We start from the raw sequence: 13,049 nt of genomic DNA, 5'->3' as shown, positions 1-13,049 counted from the left end.
ATATTGACTTTGCGTGACTATGTTAAATTTCAGATCACAAGTGAGTGAGATCGTAAAACATTTGTCCTTCTGAGACCGGCTTACTCCACTCAGTTTGATTATCTCCAGCTGCACCCATTTACCTGCAAACACATAACTTCATCCCTCTTTGCGGCTGAAAGGGAATTCTACTGTGATTATGTATCACATTTTCCTTATCCATTTCGCTGTTGCTGGATGCTGCGTGAAACACTGATGTGGAGGTGTTTCTGTGATGGGACCAGGTCTAGTCCTAGGGCCTCAGTCAAACAGGACCTAAAGTTCTCTGGGTAAATACACAGGAGTAGCAGCGCTGGGTCTGATGGTAGATTTACTTAAGTGGAAGGTAGATATACCAGATATTAAAATACATTATAAGACTTTACTAATTAAACATTATTCACATTTCAGTAGACAAATAGAACAATAAGTAAATTAATAAACTAGGAGCAGATATAAATACATACTAATAAACTAATATATAATAATCCATTTTATATAATATTTATTTTATTATGATATAATATGATGTGATGTATTTATTAATAATATTAATAATACAATAAACTAAGCAGGCACAAACATAAAAATCTCTCCCACCCCTGCCTTAAGACACAGGAGCTGTTTTCTCTGTGTCTAGTTTATACCATGGTGTATGGTATGTATTACTCTCAGTAGGCATTAGAGAATAATCATATGGTATAGGGGGTAGAAAAACTAAAACTATTATAGTATTTACAAGGACATCGTCAGTCATGGGAACCACATCCGATTCTTCTGTAAATGCTATGCGATTCTGTTGGTTGCTTGGCGTCTCTTGAGTTTCCATTTTGGCAAAGACAGAATGAGGACTTCCCATGACATTCCTGTCTTGCCGTCACGTTCATAGCCCTCGTGGGTGACTTATCCAATGACACTGGAAGGCAGATGGCCCAGGGTTGCTTGTCCCCCAACCACACCCGCCTTTCCCAAGCTGCTTAGGGAACACTCTCCTGCCTGTACCACTATCCCACAAGTAATCCTACCTTTTGGATTCTGTTACAGAACAAAGACCCCAAGATGGCTCGAGTGGCCCTGGAGTCTCTCTACAGGTTACTCTGGGTTTACATGATCCGAATCAAATGTGAAAGTAACACAGCGACTCAGAGGTAAGGACAGGTGCGCTCCCGCGAGCCTGGTCCTGGGGTCGGCCTGAGCCTGGTCCTGGGGTCGGCCTGAGCCTGGTCCTGGGGTCGGCCTGAGCCTGGTCCTGGGGTCGGCCTGAGCCTGGTCCTGGGGTCGGCCTGAGCCTGGTCCTGGGGTCGGCCTGAGCCTGGTCCTGGGGTCGGCCTGAGCATGTTCCTGGGGTCGGCCTGAGCCTGGTCCTGGGGTCGGCCTGAGCCTGGTCCTGGGGTCGGCCTGAGCCTGGTCCTGGGGTCAGCCTGAGCATGTTCCTGGGGTCAGCCTGAGCATGTTCCTGGGGTAGGCCTTGGAACCGCACTGCTCAGTCATTGCAAGGGCTGCTCGCCTTCCTTGTTGCCTACCCTATGCCAGTGAAAACATGCTCAGAGCTGATGGTTCCTGCAAGGCCTCAGGCCTCGGAGCTTCACCGCTGCCTTCACAGCCTTTGCCAAAGCATTGTCCTCCACCAGGACTGATAGGGTCTGCGGCTGGGCAGCATTTGGTGTGCTGAGGAAGGAAGCAGTTGTCTGTCATTTTCCAACTGCCCTGGATTTTTTTTTTCCTGAAGCAAAAAAAAAAAAAAGAATGTCTACATAGAGTAATTTTACTAATAGGAAGGGTTTGGTTCTTTTTCCCCCCTTCTGATACTAAGATAGGATGAAATGCGAACATCTCCCTGACAGCTAGATCTCAGCCAATCTCGCTTGTTTTCTCTTTTTCCTGCCCTTATCTTCCAGCCGACTCATAACCATCACCACCACGCTTTTCCCCAAAGGGTCCCGCGGCGTGGTGCCCAGGGATATGCCTCTGAACATCTTCGTGAAGATTATCCAGTTCATCGCCCAGGTAACGCACACATCGCTGCCGGTCTCCTTCAGGGGAAGTGAGAAACGAAACAGGCCATAGTAATCCTAATGTGTCCAGACTTCTCAGGAAGGGCCCGTGTGCCCACACAGCTTACTGTCTTGCTTCAGTCAGATGAACACATCAAGTGCCTTCAGCAGCTAAGAGAGATGAGAGATGGAGTCTAAGCAATTCACCTAGGTCAGAGCCCATCAGGAAAGCCGCCTGTAGCACCGATGAGATCCTGGGTTGGTCCCGGCACTGACAGAAAAGAGAAGACTTTAGTGACAAGAGCTTTTGGTCCCACTTTCCCCAGATCTCTGCTCTGTACTCTAAGTCAAGAGGAATCAAAAGGTTTGGGATCTGACAGAAATTTAGTTTTTTTAAAAAGGCAATCTAGTGAATCAATGTCAGTTCTCTAATTTTCCTCTTTGAGGAGAAAATAATTCCATGGGGAAATTAGCATTTACCAGTTTTATCCTTCGCTCAAAACTATTCTGGGCACTTTGCACATGAATTAATTTACTTTGAAAAGAGATTTCAGTGATATTAAAGCTACTGTGGCTCTAATTTATTATTTACTAAAATTTTTACTTGTGGGGAGAGGTTGGTGAACTGAACCCGAGACCCCTCTCGTGCCAGGTGTACCTCCACTGCTGAAGGGCGCTCCAAGTCCACTGTTTTATTTATTTTTGAAACAGTGTCTCATTTTTTAACCTTGACTGGCCTCTAACTAGCTCTGTAGACCAGGGTTACCTCCAACTCACAATCCTCCTGTGTCTGCCTCCCACGTGCTAGAATTAAGCACACGTCCCTGGCTGCCTTTTTCTCTTAAAAATATTTAGTGGGTACAATCTTTGACACCCCTCCCCCTTGACCTCTGCGGGTTTCCTGTCCTAGCCTGGCCTTTGTCACTAGCAAACGGTTTACCTCAAACCAAAGAACATCTTCCGTCTTGGTTTCTTTATCTCAAAACCTAGGGTAGAGATTCTTGCCCGGTACGCCACAAAATATTATATGCTCAAAGGAGACTATTGGTCTGCAACTGTTGCTGAAGTGCTACTGCTATGCATGTAAAGATGTAAGATTCGGTGCACAGGCTGTTTGATACCTAGCAGCTCTCTCTCTTGGGGCCCTGAGAGACTTGTTTAATATGGATCCTTAGAGAAAGTGCATTGCTTACTCTGCACACGGAAAATTTCGTAGGACTTTTCTAAATGTGGTCACGAGGTATATGTGCTTTGGCTGTTCTGGAATACTGTATAGAAAATGAACATATCCTATCATAATTGTTACTGGCTTGTATGGCCAGGCCCCACCTTAAATGGTATGTCTTATGTCTTAAATCTTCTTCCCCCACCCCCAGATTAATTTTTATGTATGAGCCAGAGGATGTTTTCGAAGTTAAAGAACAGAAGAAAATGGTCATTTTGTAGTGATATCATTAAAAATATATTTCTCAGCTGAGTTTCAAAAAGTTATCAACATGTATAGGACAAGGGGGAAGAATCTAGGCTGTTTTGGGTCCAGATGCCCAGTGGTTGTATGTTTTTGGTATTTGGTTCTGTGGCTCCAGCCTCCCTGTGCTCACGGAGCTGATTCTATGCACTACTCAAGGAATTGCACCTCCTCAGGCAGTTCCGATAACCTGATCTTCCTTCGGGGGCTCCCCGTGACCCATAAAAATTAGGAAACACCCCAGCTGCATATGGGGAAAATTGCATATTGTGCTTAACTCGGCATTCCGCATTTTTATTTTGTTTGTTTCCTCCCACCCCACTTTCCCCCTACGCACCACCCCCCTCCAGGAGCGTCTGGACTTTGCAATGAAGGAAATAATTTTCGACTTTCTTTGCGTGGGAAAGCCAGCCAAGGCTTTTAGCCTCAACCCAGAGGTATGAACGATTCGTCTGTGCAAACCTTATTCACAGAGCCCATACCTTTGCTCTGGAAGTCTGGGGGGCTTGGGTGGGGAAGGAGCGGTGCCTCTCAAGGGTCTTGAGACACAGAAACTGTTTTCTCTGTGTCCTGTTTTGGATGGCAGTTTTTTTTCAGGAGTAAATTTTGAGGTCAGCTGCTTCAGGATGACCCAATGACCATGCACTGTAGTCTTCTGCTCTTGTCAAGGGGAATCATCCTTGCCCCAAAGAGTGTGGTGACAAAGATTGGCTAGTGTGGGGGCGTGACGAGGCAGAGGAGTAAACACAGGGAGTGGTGAGATTCCTCCAACACAGTCAAATTAAATAACCAAGTGGGCAAACGTCCTTCCATGACAGCATGCCAGCTCGAGGTCCCAGCACCTCGCAGAGATGAGTCCCTGGTGGATGTTACATCCCTGTGGGGCTCTAGGCTCAGCAAATGAACGGCAATTCGGTCTTAATCTTTTCAACACCAGCAGCCCCTAGAAACACGCCGGCCACGCGGCCTCTTTGCAGCCCTTTCTCTATGAGATTATGAAAAGCACGCTGGACAGAAAGCCAGAAGCTAGTTTTGCTACTTGTGGTGGGCTCAGCTTCTTTTTCTAGCCATGTGACCTCTACTTCTGACCCACAGCTTGTCCTCTGTTAAAATGGGCAAGTACTTTTCTAGGTCCCTGCACAGAAGCTTGATACTGGAACTAACTCATTGCAAACTGAAAGGGCATGGAGGAGAAAGAAAGCGAGGCCAGGGAAAGAAATCCCATACAGTAGAGATTACCGATTGCTTCTCTCTGCCCTCACTGTGACAGCCTGCTCCTTCTTCCGGTCATTACGGAAAGGGGATTAGAGGCTCCGCACAGCTCCTGAGCTGCCCCTACAGCCCCTGCCCCTTCCCACCGTACCCTGAACCCTCCTGGTTGCCACATTTCTGCTAACAAAATAAGAAACTAAAATATGGGAGTTTCTTGTTGTGGCTGATGACCTCACGGGCCTCTGGAATGGCTGCAGTCACAGTCAGCAGGTCAGGAGAAAGTCAAAACCAGGGGCCCCATGGAGGTCCAGAACTGGGCAATAACAGAATTCTCACGTGGGCAACATGCCCAACATCTTCTTCATAGTTCAGTAGTTACAAATTTACTATTTTAACAATTCTCAGAATTACTGGGTTACTTGTACTTGTCAGGGTTTCTATTGCTGCAATGAAACACCATGACCAAAAGCAAGCTGGGGAGGAAAGGGTTTCTTTGGCTTATGCATCCATATTGTACTTTATCATTGAAGGAATCAGACAGGAGCTCAAGTAGGGCAGGAACCTTAAGGGTCACAAAGCTAAAATTTAAATTGCCAGGTTTGGCAGTAAATGCCTGTCTTAGTTAGGGTTTCTATTGCTGTGAAGAGACACCATGACCACGGCAACTCTATAAAGGAAAGCATTTAATTGAGATGGTGGCTTATAGTGTCAGAGGTTTCGTCCATTATCATCATGGTGGGACGCCTGGCGGCATTCAGGCACACATGGTGCTGGGTAGATCTTGATCAGAACGTAACAGGAAGTGGACTGTGTGTCACACTGAGGGAAGCTTGAGCAAAAGAGACCTCAAAGCCTGGCCACACAGTGACACACTTCCTCCAACAAGGTCACACCTACTTCAACAAGGCCACAACTCCTAATATTGCCACTCCCTTTGAGAGCTGTTTTCTTTCACAACACCACAGTGCCTTTGCCCACTGGATCATCTTGCCCGCTCTCTTCTATGTCTCTTCCTCTTGTAGGAGCATAGAAGAATCTGCCTATTACTAACTGACAGCTATAAGCCCAAAAGGTTACATGTGACCGGCACATCCTGCATGTCTCCAGGGAAGGACATGACTGGAGCAGCAAGGGAATGAAGCAAAGATAAACACAGAGGAAAACAGGACAGAAAGCTGGGATTTCTGTGGTCCAGGCCCTTGGCAAAGAAGCTGCAGCACTCTGGACGTTCAGAGTGTTTATTATATAGAGTTGAACAGCAAGGCAGCAGTAGCATACAGCTGGACAAAGGAAACAGGTTATTGCTTCTAGATAAACAAGGAGATCCTTGGATCAAGAGGCGAGGTTTAGCTGCTCTTGCTCTGTAAGGGAGCAGTCTTCAGGCCGTAAACATCTCACAGGGAGAAAACTATAGTAGATGTGTTCTGCCCACACTGTCAGTACTCACACTCAGCCAGCTGAGGCAGTCTTCACCATTTTTCTATGCTCCTCACCCCAGGGGAAAAGTTTTAGCATTCCTCTGTGGGTCTGAGGCTCTGAGGTCTTTGACATGGCCCACTCAGGTCAACACACACATTCCCCCAGGATTTCACACGCGCAAGCTTCCTCCGTTCCGTACACACGGTCCCCTTGAGAAGCAGGCACTCGGTGGTCAGTGAAAGAGAAGCTGCACAGCCGGTGAAAACGCTACTGCTGGAGACAGTTTCTCAGAGAACAGCCAGATTGGCTCTTCGGGAGCTGCTTACTGGTGTGTTGTTTTATCATACAGGGTCTCACACTGGCCTTGAACTTGCTGTATTGCTGTGCTAGACTGTAAGCGCTTGATCATCCTGCCCCAGCCTCTGAAGTATAGGGACTACAGGCAAACACCATCATCCCTGGCTCCATGTTTTTGAAATCAGCTTGAACAAGGCTCAGAGACCTACAGGGATATCTTAAAACCAAGTGTGTCAAACACAACTCCACAATTAGGTAGTTTCTAGGTAATGGCCATACTTGGTTTGGACCTGTCTGTGTACTGTATACATGTCCATCATCATGAGAAATGCATATCTGTGAGATGCACTTTTGAGAGGTCATTTTCTCTCATTTTTGCCCTTATCTAAAAAAACATGGAACTGGAGATTTACTCAATGCTGGAGGCAAGAAAAGAAGAAATAAAGTACTGATAGGCTGGGAATGAAAATACAAGAAGTTTTTTCATTGATGAGCAAACACAGTGCAAAGAAGCCGTGCATGGCTGGACACACCTGTGATCCCACAGCAGCTGAGAGATGGAAGCATGAAGATCAAGAGTCAGTTACATAGGGAGTTCAAGGTCAGCCTGGACAACATGAGACCCTGTAACAAGAGAACAATGTTAGCACCAATAAAGATGTCACTTGTTTTAAAAAAGAAAGAAAATATCCAATAATTTGGAGTTGATGCATGACTTTAGGAAGATTTCAGGATACAAGATAAATAAGTAACATGTTTATATATCCTAGTAATGAATAAACAAATTAAATAATTTACAATATTGATGAAAAGAAAGTAGCCAGAAATAAAATGGACAAAATGTGTAAACTACTTATGTTTTTTTTATTTCAAAAACTAAAAAATATTCAACAAAGGCAAAGATCCAAATAGGTAGAGATAAGTACTGTCTATAGCAAATCGAAAGACTGGCCATTGTTGAGTTCTCTTACCCTTAACTGACTTAAATGTTTTAAGTTATCATCTTAATAATAATCTGGCTTATATTCTCTATAGCTTCTCTTAAAATTAAATTTGATATGGGACGTCAAACTACTAAAATAACATAATTCAGAAACGGGAGACTAGCATCGCCTGATTTTAAGGCCTAGTATAAAATCAGTATAAAAGTGGGGGTGGATTTTTAAAAAAGGACCGATGAGGATGGGAGTTTAGAGATAGAGCCACACATGAATGGTTGGCTGATTTCCAATTATGGGAATACAATCACTGAGTAAAAGTCTTTCCACTAAGTGGTGCTGGGCAATTGGATGTGCGCCTTGCAAAACGACGGATTCCAGTCCACAGTTTTCACTGTAAGCAGAAAAAAAAGCTCGAAATGGATTGCGCAACCTAAATATAAACCCAACACTGAAAATCTTCCAGGAAAAAAAAAGTGCAAACTTTTGTGACCCTCGAATGAGCAAAACTTTCTAGAACACTAAAATCAAAAATCACAGAAAGCCAATAAATTGAGTATATGCTTTCAAGTTTGCATGTTGATAAGGCATCTGGTAGGAGTCATAGCATGGGAGAAAATATTTTCACATCCCCCACAAGGTTCTTCTTTCCAGATTATACAAAGAACTCTTGTAATCAATAATTTGAAAATAAACATCGCACTTCTAAAGTGAGCAAAATCAATAGCTTCTTCATCCGAGAAGAGGCAGAAGCGGCCAGTAGGCCTGTGAGGAGATGGTCAATGAAGGGGATCCCCAGGGGAATTTCAGATAAAGATGATGGTGAGATGTACTGGGGCGGGAGCTCGAGCAGCAAGGCCTGATCCTGTTTGATTGACAGTGATACAGAGAGCAGATGCTGCGACCTGCCTTGAACAAGCTCGTTGGTTCAGCTGAACTTTACAAGTTCATGTCCCAATGTGTTTCTATAGGTTTGATGACTTTCCGTTTCTAAAATTTATTCTCAAATTTGCTGGCCTTTGTAATCAGAGATCAGTAACAGATAGTGGCTAGCTGTGGGAGGCAGAAGCAGGTGGATCTCTGAGAGCTGAGGCCCGCCTGGCCTACATAATGAATTCCAGGCCAGCCAGGGCCACGTAATGACTAGTTCATCTCAAAATAAGTAAAATAATCAGAGATATTTAGTTTGTGGTTCAGTATCTTTACACTGTCTTTGGATTAAAACCTATGGTGTCCCTTTCTGTAAAGCATTGAGTCAGTTGTGGGACTCAGTTTAACTTAGTGCAGCCTCTTCCAGGATGAGGACCTATCTCTTTGCTGCTCTCCCTCCATACACAGACGCACTAGGAATTTGGTGAGCATATTCCTGGCTGTTTCCCCATGACTAATCCTATTGGATTGCTCTAGTTGACAAGGTCTTTGCTTGCGTCTCTTACAGAGAATGAACATCGGTTTGCGCGCATTCTTGGTGATCGCCGATAGCTTACAACAGAAGGACGGTGAGCCGCCTATGCCGGTCACAGGAGCTGTGCTCCCATCGGGAAACACCCTGAGAGTAAAGAAAACATATTTAAGTAAGACGCTCACAGAAGAGGAAGCCAAAATGATAGGTGGGTATGGATCCCTGAAAAAACACTCTCAGCTCCTTGCTGGAAGTGAGAGGAACTCAGAAAAAAAAAAAAAAACACCAAATCTTTGCCAAGTAGCAGTGAGACATTCCTACACTGTTGTGGTGACAGATTCCTGCTGGGGTCTGACCCTGGAGCTCTTTAAACTCCTTAGGACTTCCTGGTAAATATTTTGCCATTTTGTGTTGGCCTTTCATCTGGGTCCTTGTAAACATCTAATATTGGTTATTGGTTAACTACATTGTACAGTAAGTTTCCAACAATCTTATTTATGATTTGTTCATTAAATTATTTTTCAAAGAAAATTTCTTCCTTTTTTTTTTTTCGAGTAACACTGTTCTAATTTGTATTGTAAGATGCCAATTCCCACAAACACTTCAGGAGAACTTTTTTTCTCTGGTATATCTTCCTGAATCCTAAATTCCAAAGATATAAAAGAAACATGTGCAGAAGTTTTCACTTTAACATTAGTTTTGTTATAGTCAATGAGTTCAAAAGACTTTATGCATGAGAAATGGCTACTTACTTTGTTAAAGTGTGATGTCAGTTTTGTTTGATGTGTGTGTGTGTGTGTGTGTGTGTGTGCGTGTTGTGTGTGTGTGTGTGTGTGCGTGTGCGTGTTGTGGTCTAACTATAGGAACACTCATATCACACTCAGTGGGAGCAATACATTTCCCTCATCTTAAAGTTTGTAAATGGAGTCAATTTGTTTATTTTACTAATGAATCTGCCCACGCATTTCGGGCAACAATATACAATTGTTAAACTCTTAACCCCAAATGAGAATTATCACTTATTCATGTCATTGCTAATGCTAGTGGGTTTTCTTGTTAATCAGAAGCAAATCAAAATTCAAAAGCAAAATTAGTTACTTTAACTTTTATGGAGAACATTTCTCATTTAAGTATTAGAATTAGGAGGGCTGGAGAGTTGCCTCATTGGTTTGGTTAAGAGCACTGGCTGCTCTTGCCAGGGACCCAGGGTGGGTTCCCAGCACCCACATGGCAGCTCACAACTGCCTGTAACTGTAGTCCATAGGACCCAATGCACTCTTCTGGCCTCCACAGGTACTACACACATGTGGTCATGTGGTGCAGACATATACAGACAGACAAAAGCACTCACATAAATAAAATAAAAAGTAAACAAACATTTAAAAAGCATTACAACTCTTGTTAAGTAAGTTGAAACAGTTATTTGGCGAACACTGGCAAAGTGCAGGGCAGTGCACTCGAGCTAGGCAGGCAGAGAATGGAACCACCCTCAGCCCTTCGGTTTAAGGAAATCCCAGATGCAGAGGACCCTCCTTGAAGAGGCAATTTTACGGCACTTGGGTAGAGCAGGATACGATTTTTTGTTACATGCAGTTAAAAGTGTGATTAACACATGTGTTTCAGGAATGTCCTTGTATTACTCTCAAGTCCGCAAGGCCGTAGGCAACATCCTGAGACACCTTGATAAAGAAGTGGGACGTTGCATGATGCTGACCAACGTCCAGATGCTAAACAAAGAGCCGGAAGACATGATCACGTGAGTACCGCCAAGGAGGCTCATGGGCTGCGGGATCCCAGCGGACATTCCTCTTGTCTTCTACTCAACTCGGGGTCTAGGGGTGGTAAAAACATATGTAGCAATGTTATTTGCCTGAAAGCCAGTTCAAAGCTGAGGTTGGCCTCTTTTGGTTATATCTTGATTACCATTAAGCCGGCAAGTTAGAAAATGGGGCTTGCAGCTCATTGCTGATCCATAAAAAGGGCATCTTGTACCTTTCTTTGAGCCGGAGTCTCACCATGTAGCCCTGGCTGACTTGGAATTCACTATGTAGACCAGGCTGGATAGTCTTCTGCCTCTGTCTTTTGAGTGCTAAGACTAAAAACATGTGCCCCTCCAACCCATGCCAACTATTTTAACCAGTGCTTCAGCTTTTTGTAAAGTCCTTTCTTTATAATCAACCAGCTTGAAAACCCCAAATAAGGCTAAGAATTTTCTTTTCAACTAAAAATTTAAGACAGATTTTGAGTGGAAAATAGCTTGTTTCTTTTCTTTCTTTCTTTAAGGGGGAATTTCAGGGAACCACACAAACATTTAGAAGAGGGTAATGGGAAGAGCCGGCTGGTCTGAGGTAGTGTTTGAGGCGGATCCACCACTCTCCCTGCCCCGAGCAAGGAATTCACTTAATCATGGCACACAGTGTTTTGCATAATCCTCATTCCTTATTTCTTTTGTGCCACATTAAGAAAAAGAAAAAGAAAAGAAAAGGAAAAAGCTTGGCAGTGGTGGTTCACACCTTTAATCCCAGCCCTTGGGAGGCAGAGGTAGGTGGATCTCTGTGAGACTGAGGTCAGCCTGGTCTACAGAACAAGTTGTAGGATAGCCAGAGCTACAGAGAGAAACCCTGTCTCAAAAAACCTAAATAAATAAATAAATAAAATAACTAATAAAAAATTTTAATATCTGCTAATAAATTTCCTTTTTCAAAAGTATGTCCCTTTGGGGGACATTCACATGCTCCCATAAAATCCCGTAGACCAAAGCCTATGTTAATAAAAAGAAACCATGCGTCCATTTGGTTTCTAATGTAGGCTTGCTTTGCCGGTTGAAAACGGATGGCAGAGTTCCCCGTACACTTTAGGCTGCACGGGGTCATCTGTCTTCTGATAGGTAAGAAAAAGATTCCAGCTGTTGAAAACATCTGGTGATCAAGGTAGGGATACTGGATAGACACCCGTCCGCTGCAGATGACGAACGTGGAGCTATCATTAGGGTGTCAGCAGCTACTGAGGGTGTCGGGTGATGGCATCTCTGTCTAGGTGGGAAGCATCAGTGGACACTCCTCCTCTCTGCAGGCTTCCTGCAGATCATGCAGAAAGTCCTTGGAAAAGGAGAGGAAACAACCCATGGCTGTCCACACTCATGTTTAATTTTCCTTCTGTGAGGGGAATATTTAAAGGCTTGGCTTTACTGTGTTCTTTAGTATATTCTTTGCAGTGCTAGGGCAGGACCTCAGACCTTGCACATGCTTGGAAAGGATGCTGATCACTGGGATGTATCCCAGTCCTGTATACATTTTTTAACATTTATTTTTATCTTTTGTGTGTGTGTGTGTACATATGTGTGCATGCACACAGTGAGTATATACGTACATTGCCTTTTGAGACCAGAAGAGGGGGATCATAACCCCCTAGAGCTGAAGTTTCAGATAGTTGTAACGACCCAATATGGGTACTGGGAATTGAACTCGGGTCCTCTGCAAAAGCAACACACACTCTTAACCTCTGGACCACCTCTCCAGCCTCTCCTGCCATTACCCTGTATTCATTCTTAACATACTTAAGATATTGGCATTCTTACCACAGAAGCATCGTTGCAGATAATACCAAGTCTGCTACTTGACATTGCTGATTCAAACATAGAGAACTGATTCTGCTTGTTGCGTTTCTGTCCTGAGGACAGTTGGGGTACTGTTCCAGAGTGATTGCATCTGTCTGTGCCCCTTTGTGTTTTCATTACTGAGTCTGTGTTCTACAGTTGCATGAATCTGGCACCACATTTATATTTATCTCTGAAGACCAAATTGTCAGAATTTTTATATGTTGCTGTAGATTGTTGCTCCAGTTCCTTGGGAAACTCCGAGATTAGTATTTGTCAACTTGAAAGTAACTAGAGTCACCTGGAATGAGGGCGGTCCCTTGAAGCATTTCCTCCATCAGATTGTCCTGTGGCCATGTTTGTGGGGCATTTTCTGGCTGGCTAATTGATATAAGAGGGCCCAGCCCACTGTGGGCGGGGCCACCCCTAGACAGGTGGGCCTGTGCTGTTTAAGAAAGGTAGCTGAGCAGACCCTGGGGAGCAAGCCAATAAGCGGCATTTCTCTGTACTCTTTGCTTCAGTTCCTGCCTTGAGATCTTGCCCTGACTTCCCTCAGTGATGGGTTATTGCCTGAAGTGTAAGATGAAATAAACACTTTTCTCTCTAAGTCACTCTTGGTCATGATATTTAACATAGAACAGAAAGCAAACTATAGCATGTATCATTATAAAAAAGACTTATTTGAAAACACTTAATTGAAGCATAA

At 44.0% G+C, this 13,049-nt stretch overlaps 1 protein-coding gene across 6 annotated transcripts in view; it reads left to right on the top strand.

Moving 5' to 3' along the window:
* The window catches only part of Fry (FRY microtubule binding protein), a 392,348-nt gene that overhangs the window by 254,944 nt on the left and 124,355 nt on the right, over nt 1–13,049 (top strand). For all 6 annotated transcript variants that reach the window (XM_075971622.1, XM_075971632.1, XM_075971584.1 and 3 more), the window contains 5 exons: nt 1,063–1,166; nt 1,917–2,025; nt 3,831–3,917; nt 8,785–8,956; nt 10,372–10,504. In XM_075971622.1, the coding sequence (XP_075827737.1) occupies nt 1,063–1,166; nt 1,917–2,025; nt 3,831–3,917; nt 8,785–8,956; nt 10,372–10,504 (605 nt within the window). The remainder of the gene's footprint in view (nt 1–1,062; nt 1,167–1,916; nt 2,026–3,830; nt 3,918–8,784; nt 8,957–10,371; nt 10,505–13,049) is intronic.

This window comes from Microtus pennsylvanicus, chromosome 1, assembly GCF_037038515.1.
Source record: "Microtus pennsylvanicus isolate mMicPen1 chromosome 1, mMicPen1.hap1, whole genome shotgun sequence".
NCBI lineage: Eukaryota > Metazoa > Chordata > Mammalia > Rodentia > Cricetidae > Microtus > Microtus pennsylvanicus.
The sequence above is the reverse complement of the archived record's forward strand: the minus strand, read 5'-3'. Positions and strand labels throughout refer to the sequence as shown.